Source organism: Parasteatoda tepidariorum, chromosome 4, assembly GCF_982258835.1.
Source record: "Parasteatoda tepidariorum strain Cologne lab strain chromosome 4, Ptep-v5.0, whole genome shotgun sequence".
In the NCBI taxonomy this organism is placed as follows: Eukaryota; Metazoa; Arthropoda; class Arachnida; order Araneae; family Theridiidae; genus Parasteatoda; species Parasteatoda tepidariorum.
Window position 1 is genome coordinate 41870877 of NC_141758.1, and position 21810 is coordinate 41892686.

General features: G+C 28.3%; 1 protein-coding gene across 3 annotated transcripts; it reads right to left on the reverse strand.

Moving 5' to 3' along the window:
* Nucleotides 1-463: 463 nt before the first annotated feature.
* On the reverse strand, nt 464-18366 carry LOC107456435 (uncharacterized). 3 transcript variants are annotated; one of them, XM_087161002.1, is made up of 11 exons: nt 18202-18365; nt 17611-17759; nt 15333-15421; nt 13063-13960; nt 12878-12909; nt 11551-11661; nt 9432-9541; nt 3903-4009; nt 2615-2901; nt 1639-1802; nt 464-683 (listed from the first exon to the last, which is right to left on the reverse strand). In XM_087161002.1, the coding sequence occupies exons 2-11, from the start codon at nt 17622-17624 to the stop codon at nt 522-524; spliced, it is 1974 nt and encodes a 657-aa protein (XP_087017128.1). In that variant the 5' UTR covers nt 17625-17759; nt 18202-18365; the 3' UTR covers nt 464-521. The 3 variants fall into 3 exon arrangements, with proteins under 3 accessions (XP_087017128.1, XP_087017126.1, XP_087017127.1); XM_087161000.1 differs by having other exon boundaries at nt 12878-13960; nt 18202-18366; XM_087161001.1 differs by lacking the exon at nt 18202-18365 and adding an exon at nt 17957-18014 and having other exon boundaries at nt 12878-13960.
* Nucleotides 18367-21810: the final 3444 nt, after the last annotated feature.

Below are 21810 nucleotides of genomic sequence, written 5' to 3' on the forward strand. Positions count from 1 at the left end.
GGTATTCATGGTTAGTTATTTTATATTTTATAACTGTCTTTTAACAATCGACCCAATTTTGACTGTACGACTACTACTGTTCAACTCCGCTGCCTTGCAATTTTGAACCCAATTCAAAAGACGGGGGACTAATGAATCAAGTATTGGGAGCATTTGCGTTACATGGAGGGAAAACTTCGAAAACTTCCTTTTGGTTATCTTGACGGCAAAGGTACTCTAACACAGGATCCGTCAACCGCTAAGGATTTTTTACGTCAGCACTGTGGTCGATGCGAACCGGGAGCGGAATTCGTGTCGACCAGCTATTGCTGGGATTTGAACCCGGTTCACCACATTTGAAGGCGAACTTGCGATGGATTTAGTTAAAGGGGAAAGAATACGGAAGGAGCAGTTCATACAACAATGTGCTCGGTGGCAGATGCATAGAAAAAATATATAGTTCATGTATAGTAGAAATAAAGAATTATAATAAATAAATGTTTATTTTTACAGTACAATATATACATTTCATTTTCTGTGATTCATTTTCCTTGTAAAATACGCTGAATCCATGTCAAATAGGATGAAACTTTAGTGTACACACCAGGATATTCAACAAGTCCACATTGATAACCGAAAGATACAATGCCTATCTGAATCCATTTTTTTCCTTTCTCCACTACTAAAGGACCGCCTGAATCTCCCTGAAAACATCATCACAATCAATGATAAAGAAACAATCAATGGAAAAGAGCAATCAAGGAAAACAACAATCAATGATAAAGGAATGAAAATGCACTAAAATGAATTTTAAAGCATATTAGTTAAAATGACATAAAAAAATATCAATCGATTGTGCCTAGGCGTTTTCTGACTATCTATTAGCCTGGCAAACACGTTTTTTTTTTTTTAATTTTAGCATTTTATATCATATTAAAGGTTTTGGCAAAATATTTTAAATTATTCAGAAAACGGTATTTTTTGTCCAACCCGAATCTAGGATTTTTCTTGCTCGAGTTAATTTATGTCAATTTTCATATTATTGAAATGAAGTAAAGTTGAGAAAAATGAGTATTTTAGACCCATACCTCCTTCGATTTACTTTTTATCGTAGTTCTAAGACAGCAAACATTTCTCGTGACATTTTCGCTGTGTGTTATGTTATAGCTGAAAGAACCATTCGTGGTTGGTATGCTAATCTCTGGTCGTCCAGTTAAATTCGATCCTTAAATTAAGCCAACTTTTGTAGAGAAATTCCCGTTAGATCATAAGACAACTGACTTCATGATAGTTTTTTCCATATTTTTCGAGAAATCAGCATTCAGAAATCTATCAGGATCAATTATTAGTTTCTAAAGACTATTTCAGTTTACTATTAAAAAACGGCAATAAATTCACTTTTTAAATTTAAAAAAAAACTTTACATTTTGACATATTCAAAAAATAAGTTCAACAATGTTTTTAATAAATAAAAAATTAGCACAGTGGCATTTAATTACTTAAAGAGTATTTTTTAAGTTTTGTTCTTGTCATTCTTAGTATTGATTTAATAGTATGTGTGCGCATTAATTTCGAATTGTTTTGTTTCTCACAGATATTTTAAAATTTGTTATACAATTAGTGATTGAATTCATTCTATTAATTATTCAAAGTATTTACTTGACAAGCATCTCCTTTTCCTCCAGGTTTTCCAGCACACAGCATATCAGATGTAATTCCGTGTGGTAGAGATTTCGTTCGAAATCGATCGTAGGAGTTTTGGCACCGATTAAAATTTATTATTTGAAGTTCGGCATCTTGCAAAACGTTGCTACTCAATCCACCTGAAAGGATAAAAAAAAGAAATTTGTCTGATTTTTGCAGAATTCTACAGGACATACAATTAGAATTGTAAAAATATATATGTAAAAATATATTATTGCCGACCCAATTTTGGGTTTACGACTACCAATGTTCAACTCTGTAGCCTTGTAATTTTGAACCAATCCAGAAGACAAGGCAACTCCTGGATCAGTACCCCCAGAGGCATTGATTTGTTATGGGAACATGGCGGACTTTTCGACTCGACAGAATTTTAACGTGCATCAGTCACCATTTACTACACGGGGAGTCTTCGGCCGGCTGCGATCGACCCCACGAACTCTTGGACATGGGCCCTGTGCCCAACCAACCAGGCTATCTCGGCCCTTAGGTTGCTATATTCAAATGAACGTTTCAGGGCAAACGTTCTAATAGGCGTTAAAGTAACATTGAGTCTGTGAAATAAAAAACGATACTTAATGTATCGGCCGTTGTAACGGGAAGGTGGCTGTAATGGAGGGTTTTACTGAAGAGCGTAGACTGCTTAATTAATAATTTTTTAGAAAAATTAGAGATTCATCCGATCAATTATATCTGTCAATCAGTTAGGGTTTTCGTATTCTTTGTCGGGAAATGAACTGTCTGGCAACTGTCCGTAAAATGATCTGTCGAGCAAACGTACCTGTTGGGCAAATGAGTTGTCGGGCAAACGGAGTTATGCAATCGATCTGTCGGCAATCGAGTCTTGAGAAAGAGTACCAGACCCGAAAATAAAAGATTATGCGAACAAAGACAATACGTATAAGACAAGCACTGCAAGCACTTTCATTCTTACCGAAGCTAGTGTGACCCCATCCAGCTACAGTAGCCGGAGTTTGAGGATTCATTGACGTCAGATCCTGCGTTGTAGGTAAACAAAGAGTTGATACTTTGCTGTTTAATATGACATCTTCGGATAAAATGATGATTGCAATGTCATGGTAGTAAATTCTCTGCTTGTATTCATCATGGAGTTTTATTCTAGTTATGCGTCGATGCTCTTGGATGAATTCACTTTCTTCGTCAGACACCAAAGTGAGATTAGTTACTCCGAGGATGGCTGTGTACCTCATGACACTATTCCTGTATTTGAAATAAAAAATATGATCAATTGACAGAACAAAAGACGAGTGTAAAAAATTAAAAGCAAAATGGGGGATAATTTAAGAAATATAACTTTGATTTTCACCAAAAAAGTTAACGGTGCAGATAATTTGAGTTGTTGTTGTTGTCGTTTGACAAGTGTCGAAAAGTACAAGTTAAATGGGACCAAAGGCATAGAGCACAGCCCTGACCAAGATAACTTGTGTAAAAAGATAATATAGTTTGCTGAGAAGTTAATTTTTTTTTTACTGTGTCAAATTTTTGATTAAACTCTTTGGCTTTCTTACTAAAAATTATTTTCTTGCGTTCAATTATCCTTGGAAAAATTAATTTCATAATTGTATGTAAAAAACTTGCAATTGACTTTAAAAGTTCTTAAGATATTGCGAAATACGCAAAAAATAAAATTAACAATAAGGATTCCAAACTTGGGATCGGTCTGCTGCTGATAAAACTAGGAGGACCATATTTCCCAGATTGCGATTACCCCCTATATTTTGGGGGTCAAAAATCCGAATCCGTTGGAAAAAAAGTATGTTTATTCAGAGAAATTACGTTTTTGTGTTCGATTTCATAACTTAAAATATCGTCTGAATTAATTAATTACTACCATATATGAAAGCCCCTCTTCGGACCATTAAGATTCAATCCTAGAAAGTGAAGATCCGATCATTAGATCAAATATTATTCAGGGTGGTCCGTTTTTTATTTTCATCACTGTACAATGCGTGACATAATAATGAAATAAAAAGAATACATAGTTAGTATATAGATTCCAATGTCGTTATAAGGAAGTCTGTTTTAAAAAAACATTTTATCTAAATTTTTACACATATATTACAATTTTAGTAATTTTTTTAAAGAAAAAATTAACAGACGTATCTAAATATTGCATTAGTAAATGCTTATAAAATCATTTGCAGAAACAAATTTTTGAATTTCACGTGCAAAGGAAAATAAATATTATATTGGATAAATACTTGTTGTCAAAACAATGAGCTGCTGTTAGAATATGACGTGAAGTTATTAAACTTCCTCCACAAATGAAGCGACTCAGACCAAATTGATTCCAGGAGTGTACTGAAGCCTAAAAGGAAAACATTCATTTGTTTTATGATTGTAAATGTTATTTAATCTTGTGATTTAAATTTTTTTCTTAATAGTTTTTGGCATCACGTAAAGTGGTTCTTCTAGGGGATAATAACAAAATTATTTAAAAAAAACTATAGCCAGTATTTCAATTTTAATTTTCCAGCTTATCACAAAATATTGAAATTTAAATTGCATAACATCATTAGTTAAGAAGTGTTTATTTATATTTCTTAAACAATTTTGATATGTTTTAAAGTCCTTGTCTTACTCCCTGCTGACTCTCTAAACTGTAAAAAATTCCGGATCAAATTTCGATATAAAGTACCGGCACTTTCGATGCATCATCCGTAATATCCAATTTTATCGAAAAATATTATGCAGTAATTTTTGCAGTAATACTTATTTAATTAGAGTGATTCAGTGATTTTGCGATAATAATTGCTGTAAAAATTACCATATATGTTCCATAATATGTTCCGGTAAAAATGAACTTTTGTGTAAAAAGTACCGGCACCCAAGGCCGGATTAAACATTAAGCACACTAAGCACGTGCTTAGGGCACCAGAGGATAGGGGGGCACCACAAAGCCTAACTAAATGTTCGCAGTAAATTTTTTTTTTTTTTTTTGAAACATTGATAACAAATTTATTATTTTGAGCTTCCATTTTAAGAGTAGATAACAACCATTTCTAAGTACGAAATTTCACATAATAAAAGAAAAAAAAAACAAAAGATGTTTTGTAACAAAAATGTTCGGTCTTATAATGAAATTAGGTAGTGAATTTCTGTGCGATAAAAGCTCTATTTATTTATCCATTACAATGATTCCATAACATACTGCTACGATTCATGTTTACAGAATATTTTTCGCAGTTGTAGAATTTAATACTCCAGAAATTTGATATTTTTATGAAAAAAAATTTGATTTACAAAATTTTGATGCAATGGTTTGATGATGTAAAAAATTTGATTTTTGATGTGAAAAAAAAATCTATGTTGTGCATGTTTGCAGTTTCTGTGCAGGTTTTTGTTTATACTACATAAAATATTTGCTTATACTATATTTTTAATTATATTCTCATTGTAACTGGAAAAGAAGTCATCAAATTACGTAAAGGTTGTGTTGCAAAAATTTACGTCAAGTAATTTTTTTTATTCACTAAATTAAGAAAAAGGAGCTGTGTTTAAGAATCATTTTTCGAAATTTCTTTGTGGAGGAGAGGTTAAATTTAGGAAAAATATGACCACACACTTCTCATCACTTATGATTTTTTTTATCGATATATATCGAATAACGAAATTAGATTTTAAGATTTAAAATATATACTACGTAATATGAATGCAAGCAGCTAGTTTTTGAATAAGGAAAGAATTATAGGTTCCTTAGTCCTTAGAGTCTTGTATAAATACAAATGTTATAAAAGTTGAGCACAAAAAATGTGTAAATTCTCAATGTGAACCGGATGCTCGCTGACATTGAAAAATACGTTAAGAAGAGTACCCATTAAAACTAATTTAATTTTGAAAGCAAATGTAAGAAATAAGTAGCAATAAGATAAAATTTTTAATCATTGAATTTTGTTTAGTGCAAGTAAACTATATTTTGTGCAACTTATAACGAAATTTGTAAAAATTATAATTAAGAAATAAGAAAAGTACTGAAAATTTCAAATTAAAAATAAATAGCAAATTTAAGAAAGATATTTTTATTAATTGAATTTTAAAATATGTTTAATAACTAATAAGGAAAATCCTTAATGATAATGATTATATATATATACAATATATGTGTGTAATTTCATCAACTTTTATTATGATGATATTTTGAACATGTAAATATTTTGAATATAATAATATTATTTCCGTCAATAAAAAAAATTTTAATAGTTGTGCTTAATTTTTACTTGTAGCTCGTGTGTAAATCAGATTGAAATAAATAAATAATTAGTTAAGGTATTTCCATTATCCATTAATTTTTTCTTAAAATAAAAATTGGTCATTCTGCATAAACGAGTGGGAAAAATATTGTTGTTCCCTGTTATTTTATTATAAGTAATAGACTTCTGGGAAACGTGGTTCAATTTAACCTGATCTTACTTTCTGCCTATAACAAACAATCCCGACGTAAAATAACAAAAGCTGTATATTGCCAGCATTCGATTCCATGAATTCGAAGGTTCCTGAAAAGGACCACTGTGATTGTCACCAACATATGTGTTAAAGCTAAATTTTCTGAGAAGAAACACTTTAAGGATAAGACAAGCGTAACCAATTGATTTACTACAGACAGAGAACATCCTTTCATCTCAGATATCTTTATAGGGGACTCATTCCCCCTTCTCTTTTTTTTTTTTTTCAAAAGAAAAAAGGGTGCATATCTCAGAAAATTCAAATTGTCTTCCTTTCGAGGGGGGGGGGGTAGATATACAAATAAATGGTGACTTATAAGATTGAAGAAAGTGGGAGGTCTAGGAAAAGAAAAGTTTCTTGATTGACATAATTTTCAACCAATAACATTATTTATGCTACAATCAGTAACTAATTTCTCGTATTTACACACCCCCGTGTATACGTGAGTGCACTGAATCCTACATGAATGCACAGAAAAAGTTTATTCTACTAAAACATTATTCTAAACTATTGCTTTTGAAAGCATGCTGTAATAGTGTAAAACTGATGTTGTTTCAGGTAGTAGCTAAATCCTTCAAATAATTTTATCAATAATTATTATTTATCGATCAATATTGATTTTGTCTAAATCAATATAAGCGAAGAGTTTAATTTATACAATTAAAATTTATACAATTATAAATTACAATTATTAAAAATTATATAATTTTTTTTACATTTAAGCATTCTATTACACAATAATACTCAAGAGTAATAAAAACAAATTTCAAGTTTTTGTTAAAAATACAATGTGACATGTTTTTAAGAGGGGCTGCCGTATTATAAGTTTTAAGAAGTAATTAAAATTTTTAAATGAATGATCTTATCGAAATAAATTTCATTCTATGACGTTATAATTAAAATAGTTATTCGATTTAAAATAAAAATTTTAGGTAACAATACACAAATTTTATTTTGATTTATTTTACGAATTTGTCTTGAAATGTTGTAAAGAATATGTAAAATATTTAGTACATAAAATTTTAGTAGGCAAAGTAGATTTTAGTTGGTTTAAGATAAATATTGGTTTAATAAAATTACATACATATGATTATTTACATTTATGATTATATTTTTCCAAACCTGAAATTATTTTCTATAAAACTTATGTGGCGTACGCGTATGCATACAGGAATAAAAAATATCGTAACACAAAAAAAGTGAATAAATTAAAAATGATGGTCTGTTATTTTCTACTGATTATTATTTAAGTTCAGTTTTTATATTATATTCATTGTTGCTACATTTATGTTTTTGTTTTGTATTATAAAAACACGAATGTTCTGAATTTGTAAATGAAAATCTGATCATTGAATTTATAGTTATTTAAAGTATTTTGTTTATGCATTTATTTACTTATTGAGGACAGAGTGTTTATTTACTGTAACAGCTTTTTCAGACCTAAGTTTCTGCTATCACTTATGAGAATTTCAAGTACAGGTTTAATGCAGAAGTTTTAAGTGATTTCTATCATTTTTTCTAAAAGGTCATTTTTTTAACAGTCAAATTAAGATTTAATTGATTGTAATTTATTACTCTTAAGCTCCTCTGTACCTTTGACTTTGACAGGTCAACTAACTACGAGAATGTCCAAAATATAGAACAAAATAGTAATAATTTTATTAGATAATTAGTTCTGTTTTCCACAGATGAAATCTAGAGTGAGTTGTTATTATGGAATAAGTTCATTTCAGATTTTTAATCCAGATTTTATAGGATCATTAAAGATAATTGTTGTATTTATAAAATTACTCATCACTATTTTTCCCCTCATTTCTCTTCCTATCATTATTAATATATTAGGTTTAATAAGGAAAAAGGAATAATGAAAAGCGTTATTATTTGTAAAAGTTATTGCTGTATTATATACAGTGCGTAAAATAAAATAAAAGTAAAAAACTTGAATAACTCTTGATTTAATGATCGGATTTTAACTTACAAAGGGTTTGAGGGCCAAACTTAAAATATGTTAATTAGTTGGTGCAGAAGTTTTTTTTTTAAGTTATGAAATCCGGCAAACGTGCTTCCTCTACCTACATATATAAATGTTATTGTTGTTGAATTTGAATATTTGCTTCTCAAAATATTGATGGTATTCACAATATGGAAATTAAGATCCCAAAAGTGTTTTTAGGTTGAAAGTTTGGACTCTTTTATTCAATTGCATGTTTCATGCATTTCGCCATGTCCCGAGAACTTTTGAAACGAATTGAAAATATTTTGCAACTATTAATAAAATTCATTAACCTAAAAATAATTCCCTGTCAAAAATAGTTTTTTTTTAAAATTATTTATTATTAATGGTCGGAACAATTTTTAATTTAAAAATATGCAAATTTTTATATAATTTTAAAGAATATTTATTTAAATGGTAAAATATAAAATTTGAACGAAATCTGTCGAAAAGTTCTTGAGAAATTAAATGTTAAATATATAACTTTTTTAAAATTGAATAATTAAGGTTTATTTGATTGATTTAGTACACATTAAATTTTGTATTTTGTCATTCAAAATGGCATTTGTTCAAATTTTCAATTTAAAGTTCTTTCGACTGTTCTGTTAATAAATAAAATAATATAAAATGATTAATACTTCTTAAAAATTATTTTTAGAATGAACTATTTTTAGGTAAATGAATTTTATTATTGTGAGCTAAAATGTTTTAGTCGGGCTGAAAAATTCTCGACATATGGCTATTTATTTCGAGAGTCAAGAATTCGAATCAATCGAAAAAAAAGGCATGCTTTTTTTAGAAAAAGTACTTGTCTGTTTTTTTAATTTAAAGTATTTTGAGTCTTAGTATATAAAAGTTCAAACTTTCGATCATAAGTTATTCGAAGTGTTTGCCTTTTTACACATTGTACATACACACAAACATAAGTTATTTTTTTAATATTAATTGAAAAGTTTTCAATTGATTATATTTTAATTTTTTTTATTTAATTTGAATAAATACTTTTTTTTACAAAAAATTTTGATTTTATATTTTGAATTAACTCGTGCCTTAGTACTAGATATATTTGATTTGTTGAGGAGGGGGCACCAAAATATTTTCAGTGCTTAGGGCCTCAAGAGGTCTTAATCCGGCCCTGCCGGCACCCAGAGTGCCGGTATTTTTTACTGTAATTTAATTTGGAATTTTTTACAGTGTAATTTAATAGAGATTCCTGTTTTTCTCGATATATTTTTGCTGATATATTTTAGTGTTCTAATGCAGTAATTTGGGTTTCTATTTATTCTTTCCTTACCATCCAGGGCCATGCTTGATCTTCGGAATTAGTTCCGCCGAGGACGAATGCCTGCAGTTCTGGCCTAGTCGTGCTTCTGCTAGATGTAAGAAATCGCCGCCCACAAACAGCTGTAGAAGAAAGAAACTGTGAATATCACATTATGAACACAGAAAAACTAGACTAGCTTCCTTTTTTTCTTTCCTGTTTAATTTCCTTCGAAAAGTTTTGCTGTACTGATGATTTTTTATTAAGAAATGAAGTCTCCGAAAAACACTAAGCCTTGCAATATCGTCTGCACTGTAAATTAATCGCTTGCAATGAAGCTTGAATCGTCTTCAATGCAGAAGATCAGGAATACAACTTGAATCGTCATCTTTGCAATTTGTGAATAAAGCATTGAAAGACAGTTGCAAAATTTGGTTGATGGCCGCAAGGTTTTGCTGATATCATTTTAAAATATGAATGTAGAGTATCTTTTATAACAGAGATTGCACTTATTTTATATCCTTGAAATATTTTATTTAAAAATATACGAATATATTTTGAGTACAATAGTGTTTATGTGAATAAAGATAAATTGATAAATGTTGATGTGATCTGAAGATAAGTAGATAAATGTTTTCGTGAACATTTTCTTTAATCCCATCAGGTGTAACTACAATATTTAAATTTGTTTTCTGGATAAAACAGCTATTTTATGAATAAATTCTTTTAAATGTATGTTTTCTGTAAAGCGTTCATTTTAAACCCAAAATTAAACTCGTTTACATTTCTCTTTCTAGATTCAAATTTCAAACAAATTGATTGTTACATGTGAAATTGTTATATAATATCTTCTCTGTAATTGGTATGTAATATCCTCTCTGTAATTGTTATGTAATATCTCCTGTGAAATTGTTATGTAATATCTTCTCTGTAATTGTTATGCAATACCTTCTCCGTAATTGTTATGTAATTTCTTATGTAATTATGCAATGTCTTCTTTGTAATATTTATGTACTTTTTTAATCAGCATTGAATTAACTTTATTTTTCATCATTAAGAATAATTCATTATTTGCTGGAAAATGGTATGCAAGTAAAGTAAATTTTTGCTTCAAGTTAAAAAATATGTTGATTTGATTAATTGAAATTTAGAACATATTACAATTGGAAACATATTTGTAGTTTAGAATATTAATCAATTCCTCTGTTATAATTAAATTATGTGGGCAAGTTCTAGCATAATTAGGTTATTCTTTATGCCTACTGTCTTGAATTGCTTTAAATTGAATTTGTGGAATTTTAAAATGCATTAACGTGTATAAAAAAAGGGTTTAGATTATGTGGCGTGCTTATGTAAATTGTAGAAGCCTCAACTTTAAAAAAATAGCAATTTATTTAATATAAATTTTATTTATTTTTTATTAATTATCGTAAAATAATTTCAATATAATATTTTTGTAGATTGCATTAAATTTCAAAGAATATCTAAAAAAGGAAAAAAGGTGAAAAACTAAAACCTGCGCTGTAAAAAGCATTGTCAAAACTACCAGTATATGGTAAAATTTATCGTATTTCTGGTTCTATGGGAACATTAAAAACCTAAGTAATTTCTACCAAAGAGCTTTGATAATGATTTTAGTAAAATTAACGACAAAATATAGTATTATAATGTGTGATTAAATTTGGTAAATTTGGTAAAATTCTTATTCTACTATGATACCATGGAGCAAGGCATAGAAACAAATTATTCGATAAAATTTACTTTTCAGTTTTGTATTTCTTACTAAATGAGTGGTAATATGAACTATAATATTGAAAAACCAGAATTTCTGTTAAACTGTTACCATATAACAATTAACATATGAATGTTTTCAATACCGTATATTTTGGTTTTATTAACCAGATTTTCTTAACCAGAAATGTCACTACCATACAGTATGTTAATTTTACTAGGATCTTTCTCTTCATGTAGATATGAGTTCATTGTTATAAAATAATTACTATTATTATTTTACAAATTTATAAAATAGTTATGGACATCATTTTACACAGTAACAAAAGTGTGCAAAATGTATATAATTTTTGCTAAAAGCAATTTTAAATATAAAAAATAGATTTAAGTAGAAAGAATACTTTTAAAAAAAGAGATATACCTGGCTGTGAAGTAGGATGTAATTCTGCTGGTTGAGAAGCAGGATTGCTTTGCGGTTTCCTACTTGTAAAGTATATCACCTGAGGCAATTTTGTAGTCCTCGTAGATAAAACTAAAATAAAATGGAATAAGTATTTTTATTTGATCAACTAAATTAATAACAATTTGTCAAAAATATTGCAGTTTTAATTCTTAGTATACTATTGAAAATGTAAGTTGATCTAAATATATTATGGTATGGTTGTAGTCCTTTCATAGGCGATTTAAAATTTTTAATTAACAACCAGGCATTCCAAAACGACTAACGATTTAAAAAATTAATTTAAATTAATTATTTAAAAAATTATTCAAAATTAATTAAAATTAATTTTTTAAAATTTGATTTAAATTAAATATTTGAAAAATTAATTAAAATTAATTATTTTAATAATTGATTAAAACTAATTATTTTAATAATTAATTAAAAGTAATTATTTAAAATTAATTAATCAAAATTAAATAGTCAAAAAATGATAAAAACTTAATTAAATAGAAGCTATATATATTCTAAGGAATATATTCCTGAGCAGATGGCTCCAAATTATAAAATATCGCTTTGGAGCCATTTGTTTAGGATACAATAATTACAAGATCACTTAAGTTCGAAAATTAGTTAAGAAACTCATCGGCAGATAGTGCTACTGAATAAAGCCCGTTGTTTCTGCGAATAATTTCTTTAAATCAAAAGTTTTCCTGTGTTAGCAACACCACCAGTTAATGAATTTTTGTCAAATTTTTAGATTGAGTGCGAATAAAATTTCAAGCTTACTGAACAGAACAAGGCGAACAGCATATTCTTTATTTTTATTTAATTTTCCTAAATCTTCGGTTATTTCAGGGGCAAATAAAACAATCAGGTATATTTTCTCTTTATAAAAGTTAAAATATTTATATTTCGAGTCAAAACTTCAATGCATTTATTACTAGCTTTTATCTTACTTAAATATCACCACCCGTCACGACTTCAGGCAAGGGAAATTTTCCAATTAGAGCAATGTCTTTAAAACGAAACGGGAAAATAGTATTAATTTAAATACAGGAAATCGGATGACTTTATAAAGCTTTCATGAGAGGAATAATGAGAAAAATTAATAAACAACTTTATTAAATTTATAAAAATTCAACAATTATTTAAATTTAATACGTTTTGAAAACTTTTCAGCAATCATGTAATTCCGAAATGGATTATATTGATTTTAAGAAAAAATATTTTGCTATAAATAAACTAATAAAATTACTTAATACGAAATTTTAAATGTAGTTAAAAATGTATAATATAGATTACCTACCTGGTTGAAAAGCTGTTATTCCTGAAGAACGAGTTTGCCAACTTGGTGTTTGCTTTTCAGAACTAAAGCTCCAGTTTGTAGTTGTTCGCATGGGTTTTCTACTTGATTGTTTAGTTGATCTAGGTCTTCTACTTGGAACAGTGTGCCTTATACTGCTTATAGCTGGAGTTTGCCTACTTGGTGTTGTTTGCTTTTCCGAACTAAGACTCCAATTCGAAGTTGCTTGCGCTGGTTTTCTACTTGATTTTGCAGTGGATCGTGGTTTTCTATTTGGAGCAGTTTGTCTTTTAGTGCTTGTAGTAGGAGTCAGCCAACTTGGTGTTGTTTGCTTTTCAGAAATAAGGCTCCAGTTTGAAGCTGCTTGAGCGAATTCTCTATTTGGGTTTACAGTGGATCTTGGTCTTCTACTTGGAGCAGTTGGCACTGTAGTACTCGGTGTTGTATGTACTGTAGTATTCAAATGCCAATGTAAAACTATTTTCCTGGTTGGATATGGTTTTAAACTTGTTCTAGATTGGTTTGTGTTCAATGGATATACAGTAGCCTGATTCCAACTATAAGTAGTGGATTTAGTAGGATATAGCTTTTGATCACTCACTGCTTGCTTAGTATGGTTTTGACTCCTAACAGGAACCGTAGAAATTAAGCTGGTAACTTTTGTTGTATGGGAAGAAGTAGCTTTTGCAACCTGTATTTCTAATGATGAACTTTCTTTAGTAGCAGTACTTGCGCCTGTGTGGATTAAAGAACCCAATCCGGGTACTACAATATTTACTAAAACATTCAAAGGATTGAAAAGTGTTCTAAGGGGGGAATTAGTTTCTATCTTTATAGGCTGAACGACATGCCTTACTGGAGGTGAAGATTCGGGATTGTGTGTTTCTTGGTAAGGGCAGCAAAAGAACTCGACATTTCCATAGAATTGGCATGATGCCCGCTGGATATTTACGTAACTTGAAGTCCAACAATCATGTAATGCTCTGCACTCACCAGGTTGCTTGTCTGGAGTTTCACATAAATAATCATAGTCTCTTCCTGGTGATATATGTACGTCAGAATATCTCTGATCATAAGGATAAAAACCTGAAACACCATAAAATGCTTATTTTAAAAGTTCTCAAAATTTATTTCATAAATTAATTAAACAAAAATTGTTAAATAAGTTATGATGGTTTCATTAGAAAGTTTTCAGTTATATAACAACGTTAAACTATAATATTGGTACTTTGAACCATAATATCTGATTTACTATAATTACTGATAATTAACCATAATTACTGATTGAACCATAATATCTTATTCTGCAATCTTAACCCTCTGACGCAGAATTTTTATTAAACATGTTTTTCATGTATTCTTTTCATTAATCTGTGATAATTTAGGTCAAAATAAGTTAAATATATTATATTTAACGTTAGTTCAACGTTAAACCATAATATTGGTACTTTGAACCATAATATCTAATTTACTGCAACCTTAACCTTCTGACGCATAATTTTTATGAAACATGTTTTTCATTCTTATTTTCATTAATCTGTATTAATATGGGTCAAAATAAGTGAAATATATTATATTTAGCATTGTAGTAATTCATGGTTAATAAATGCAGCATGGAACACAGGTGCCTTTTTCTGCATTAAATATAAAATCTTCCAAACAAAGTTCACTTCTGAACAATAATTTTTCAAATTTACACTTATTTGCAGTAATATCGACCTGAGAAAAATAGTTATTCATCATTAAAATTTCGTTAGTTTACAAAATTAATTTTTAAGAAATTTTTGAACATGAATGAAAAACACATTTTTTTTAAATTATTTTTTTGGAATTTTTTTTTTTTAGTATAAATATGATTCGGATTTTCCAGCAGATTTTTAGTAACTATTAGACTATTTTCCATAATTAAATATCAAAATATATTTTAACTTGTAATGAGAGCGTAAGAAAAAATATATGAAAAAGAGTCACCGGTGTGCGATCTGCGTCAAAGAGTAAATAACCGGTTAGGTTATGCATTATTTCGGTACAAGGCGAACAGTATTGTGTAAATAAGGTTGAAAAGTATTAAATTGCATGGAATTATTGTTTAGGTTATGTCTTATTTCGGTACAGGGTGAACTGTTTTGTATAAATAAGCTTAAAAAGGATTAAACTGCACAAAATTATTGTTTAGGTTATGTCTTATTTCGGTACAGGGTGAACTGTTTTGTATAAATAAGCTTAAGAAGGATTAAACTGCACAAAATTATTGTTTAGGTTATGTCTTATTTCGGTACAGGGTGAATTGTTTTGTATAAATAAGCTTAAAAAGGATTAAATTGCGCTGAAATGTTGTTTAACTTGGCGTAATGCTAAAGTTGCATCGAATTCGCTCATTGCAGTGGTTCGGCATGTTTCAATATTTTTTTAACAGTGTAGACATACGTTGCTTATAATATAGTAAAAAAGTAGGCACCTGGATATCTTCCAGCTTTTACAGATCCACACTTAAATTGAATAAAGAACACAAGGATCAAGGGAATCCATTTGAAAATCAGTTCATTCCTGAAAAATTATATTTATAGTTGAAATATACATATAAATATTAAAAGTATCAATTATAAACACCATTATTGATAATTTTTTCTATACATCAATTTCCCCTCTTTATCGAAAGGATTTTTCAATTAAAAATGATGCTTCAAAATTCCAAAATCAGCCTATAAAATAACTAAGTTACAAAGATCATAATCTTAAATCCTGTATAAATTTTAATTCTTTATATAATATTCCACTTCAGTTCCGCCAACAAAAATTAGCCCCTACTGTCAATTTTGTCATTTTTAAGTGCATTCTTAATTTGTCGAAACAAAATACAGCATTTGTTAATTCAAAAACTTGAAAGCATGAAATAAAAATGCAACATTGTTTTGCGTTGATTTACATAAATAAGTTTAAAAGAAAATTTAAATAAGAATAAAAATTGTGAGGTAAATTTATTAAAAATTTAAGAAAATTTTAAAAAATAGCACATATTTTCTGGCACAAGAAACGGTCAAGGAGACTCACTTCAAATCCTTTAAAAAATTAAATATTAATCTGTTGTACATAGTTTTTGATTTTCAAAATTTCATATGTTTATAAATTGAGAGTCAACTGTAAAGTTCAGATTAAAGAGAATTTTCGCATACCGTTTGTTTTGCGTTAACCATAACACTAATCTTATTTTCTACCTATTAGTGATGCTGTGAATTTCAGAGATTTTAGGGCAAGCGCTGTAAAGTTCCAATTGCGTTACAGTTAAGGGGTACAGCAACAATTCGCAAACAAAATATTTCAGTCATATACTGAATGCTCATGTAGTTTTGCCTCGATTTCGTATCATTTTCCCAAATATTTCACAAATAGTATTTTCCAAATATTAATATTTCACTTCATAGATTTAACAGAAAATTGATTATTTGTTATATTAGTATAGAAGAGAATAACAAAATATATCTAGAACACACTTACATTTTATGAATTTCTACTGTAAACATCGGAAATAAAAAATGGTACAGCGGAAATAAAATATGGCAATAAAATAATTTCACTTCGTATATACTCCAAAAATTTTCTTACTATCGATAACTATCTAACATATGATAGATTAGCGAGAAATTTATGGTATTTAATAATAAAATTGTTTTTATAAAACATATATATATTTTTTGTATTTTTATATTAATGCATGTCAAAAAAAGAAAAACTTTTCCATCAAAACATGAAGGTTTTCTCTCTAAATGTATGCATCAAAAAATTTATTAGCAGCGATAATTATTTAACAGATAATAGATTATTAGTAATAGAAATATAGAATTTAATAATAAACTTTTTTTTGTAAAGCATTTGCATATTATGCACTTAGATAATAATGCGTGCCAAAAAAATATTTCCATCAAAACATGAAGGAATTCCTCTCTAAATATATGTATTAAATTCGTATAGGTACGAGTAATAATTATTTATCAGACAGTCGATTATTAGTAATAGTAATATAAAAGTTAATAATTTTTATAAAGCATTTATGTAATATGTATTTCCATAATAATGCATGCCGAAAGAAGGAAAACATCTTCATCAAAACATGAAGGAATTTCTCGCTAAATATATGCATTAAATTCGTATAGGTACCAATAATAATTATTTAGTAGATAGTCGATTATTAGCTATGGTAATATAGAATTGAGTAATGAAATATTTTTATAAAACAGTCATATATCTAATATATGAGATCATATCTTTAATATATGAATGCAATATATGAATATATTATATTATGTACTTCCATAAAAATGTGTACCGAAAGAAGATAATTATTTTATAGAAAATCGAATCTTTACAACAGTAATATAAAATTCAATAAAAGCATTAATATTTTATGTATTTCTTTAATAATAAAAAGCTTTCAATATATTTCGATAAAGAATGAAGGAATAAATATTTTTTAATTATCATTATTAATTTTTAATAATTAATGTACATTAATTAATAATATATATAATATAATCATTATGTAATTAATGTATCTAATCATCATATATTAATACACATAAGCACAAGATACGTAAGTCTTAATACTTTCAAAAGGAATGAATAACAAAAATGCATTCCGAATAAAAATTGAAAGAACAATATTAAATTTAAATTTAATTGAAAAAAATAACACAATTGAAATTAGTTCCAAATTGAAAACAAAATGCACAATAACTTACCTTTGCTGGTTCATGTTGCTTAAGGTTTGACTCCTCGTGCTTAGTGTGTAAATACTAATGTTTTTATCATGTTTACCAGTGATTCATAGCCATTGGTTATCAATTCGTTAGGCATTTGGCAAAATTAGAGCTTCATAGCTATTCTTTATCTACGAAAAAGTGGTGACATTTTTACATGATCTATCAGTGCAAAATATCCGAGAAACAGTGAAACAAAGTAATATTCGCATTTATCTATAAATATTACAATAAAACACATTTTCACATTGTATCAGTACCATTAAACTAAACAAATACTAACAAAATAGCTTTAAAATTTCATTTAAAATGTTAAACTTTAACAAACTTTTCAATGACATCACTGGTCGTGGTGTTACGTGTTTACCTGACGAAAGCTAAACATTTTCACGAAACAAAAAAATAAAGGCAACTAAGTATACCAAAGAGTGTAAATAAAATAATAACAAAAAAAAAAAAAGAAAAAAAGTAAGGTCTTTGTAATTTTTCTTCTTCTAAGGAATGGCAATAAATTAGATAAGATTTTATCCATGCTTTTGACAGAAATTACTGGAAAATCACTACTGGACTTACAGAGAAATTTCTTCCGCTTCCTTCCTATCTGCATTTTTTTAAATTATTTTTTTATTATTATTACAGGGGGTGTTCTATTTTCTCTCGCATTTACATCGAAAAGCTCTTTGCAGGTTTGAGATAATTGAGAATAATTTATATCTCTCGATATTTCAACCTGTTCCAGAAAAAGCGGGAAGGGATCGTTCAGGAGGGGTTTATCTTGGGGGGGGGGGTAAACAGTATTTTTCGTGGGGAGATTATATGTGACCTTCATATCAGGAAAGTTCTTTCCCCTTGTTTAATTCGACCCTAGATTATAGGAGACAGGTATAAAAATAGGCCACGAGATAAGTTTCATTAATTATATCTAACAGTTAATAGTAAAATTTTGCCATTGGAATGAGGAAATTATAAAAAATCATAAAATTCTATGAATGGAAGGTATAAATGCAAAATCGTGAACTGAATTTAAAGAAAATAAAGCCAAGTTTTTTAAGAGGCTACAAAATAAAAAGGGAGACCTACACCAATCTTTACAATTTGAGTAGTGAACGAGCCTATAAGTTTAGTTGAGTGTTAAGTCTATGGGAAAAAGAATCAGAGTGCACCAAACGCAGACGACATTAATTACTCCAGAAAACGTAATATAAATCTAGTGTTGCCATTAACGAAATACGATGTCATAAAATAAATAAATAAAAAATGAGTAAAAAAAAAAAAAACTAAACTAAAAAATTAAGGAGTTGAGTGTAGTTTACTAGGGTCCCTTGTGGTTGTGAGACCATGTTTATCTAAAGAGGATACCTGGGATATTTTGAATAAAAAAATTATTTCCGGTGAAAGGTAAAAATTATAAGTTATACCAGAGTTTTTAGTTTTGAAAGCAACCTATTTCATTTTCAGAAAATTCCCACACGGACATTAGATATTCGTGTGCACAACAAAAAGTTCTGGAAAAAATCGATAAATTTTAGGAAAATTTTAGGATTTTTTTAAGATTGTTTTTATTGCTAAGAAAATATTTTATGTAAAAAGAAAACAAATGGTAGCTTATTTTTTATGCAAAATTCGCATACATTTCAATTTGTATTGAAATTAAAAATTTTTTTTATGGCTAAATCAGTTTTTACCACGAGAAGTGTAGAATTTCATTAGGTCCGGTAAAAATACCCTAATAAAAAAAAGAAACAAAATACAGACCTTATTTCAAGATTAGTACAGCTGTATTTTGTTGCAACCAGGATGATAATAATTATTATAGCTCAAATTGTAATAATCACTGTTTCTGTACAATATTATTAATATTAACAATAACAATATTATCCAAACGTAAATTCAAATTCTTAAGTGAAATTAATTAAACAGAAGGTAAAAATGAAAACAACCTTAAATACATTAATTCAAATTGGAATAGCGCTCAAGGCAGCTAAAACCAAATTCAAATCATATAAACTAGTAATAATATAAATTTACTCAAAAATAATTTAAATAAAAATTACTCAAAAATAGTTAAATAAAATTAAATAAAATTTAAATAAAATTTAAATAAAGTTGTGTGTTTACAGAGCAGCACTTCATCAGGGGACACACTGTCTGCAAACACACAGGAGCCTTTCTGTTGTTAGTGGCAGAGCCAAAACTAACAGTGCCCCGAGGCCCCTAATGAAAATACAAGCATAAAAATAATAATAACAATATTAATAACAATATTAATAATGACAATACTACTACTTTTACTATTACTACTACGATAGTGATAAATACACATTGTCCATACCTTTGATATTGATGATGCTAAGAATATAGTACAGCAACGGCTTTCTGCCCTTAAAATTTTTATTTGAAATGTCTTTAGATGTTAGAAATGTCATAAATTACACTTAAAAACAGACAAATATAATCTTTGCTTTCCTTTTTTGATCATGGATCTGAGAACTTAAAAAATGAAGAGTGTTTAACAAATTTCGTAAAATATAAGACATTATCATTTGAAACAAAGATTTTATTTTACATGGAGAATATTAAAAAAATATTTTTTGATTCGGCTTGAAACATAAAATCTATTTGCAAATACTAAAGATTCTGTGGGTCATGCATGAGTATAAAGTTATTCTCAACAGATGGCAGCACTAAAAGTTTTGATAAAATTTTTAACACGTTGATTTCATCAAAATTGCAAAGGAAAATACTTCAAATATGATCATTGCGAAGCATTGTATTACTAAAATTAAGCAAATAAATAAATAACGAAATAAGAAGACGAAGAAGGAAAAAAAAGAAGACAAAAAAACAACAAAATGAAGTCTTAATTTCTTTTCATGCATCGTGTATAAAAACAACTAGACAGCATTGCTTCAAGCGCGTAAGCCGTCGAAGAAAATAAAAAATATCAGAATAATTCTTTATCGCAATGTCTCTGGTCTGGTTTCAGCTACGAAATAAGAAACATAAACGTACTTTCTCTGAATAAACAAACCATTTTTTCAATGGATTCGTAACTCTGGCCCTCAAAATATAGAGGGAATAGCCACAATCTGGATGATATGGTGCCCATAGTTTGACCAGGAGAGCGGTTCAAAGTTTGGATCCCTTAATTTTAATTTTCCTTTTAGCGTATTTCGTCATATCATAAGATTTTTTCCAGTGAATTGAAAAATTTATCACGCACTTAAAAAATTCGTTTTTTCCAAAGATAATTCCATCTAAGAAGTAAAATTTAGTAAATATTTATCATTTTTTATTATTGTATTTAATAGTAGTAAAAAAAAATTTGAATTATAAGGTGTACAATTTTTTGCGTCATTTCAAAGCGTGTATTTTTAAAAGGCAAAATAAAAAATTTGAGCGAAATCAACTGAATAGTTCCTGAGAAATCAAATTTGAAATATTCGATTTCTTTAAATTTGATTTATCAGGAACCGAGTTCGCCCAAATTTTTCATTTTGCTACGTAAATTTACATAGTGTAAAATGACGTAAAAATTTGCATTCATTATAATTTGAAATTTTTCGACTATTATTAAATAAAAAAATAAAAATAATAAATATTTACTAAAATTTATTTTTTGCATGTAAATATTTTTGGAAAGACGAATTTCATATTTGTGAGCAAAAAATTTAAATTCGTTTAAAAAGTTCTCCAGATATGACGAACTGTCCAAAAAGTGAAATTATCATTAAGGGGTCCAGATTTTGCATCGCTCTCCTAATCAACTATGGAGACCATATTTCCCAGATTGCGGCTATCCCCAGTTTCTTGGGGTCAGAAGTTCGAATCCGTCGGAAAAAAAAGCATCTTTATTCAGAGAAAGTACGTTTTTGTGTCGGACTTCGCATCTTAATATATCGTCTGCACTAATTATTTAGCGCATCCGAGATCACCCCTTCTAACCAACGTGAAAATCCGATCATTAGATCAAACGTTATTCTGGGTGGTCCGTTATTTATTTATTTTTTGGCGCGCTGTACACAATAAGCAATAATTAATTAGAAGTATTATTTGTTTACATTATATAACGATTACCTTATATGAAATTACAGTTCGTACTGAAAACGGTTTTTTATTCTCTTCAATTTTAATATTTTTAAACATTTCGCTATAAATGTACAGATTTATATCAGCAACATC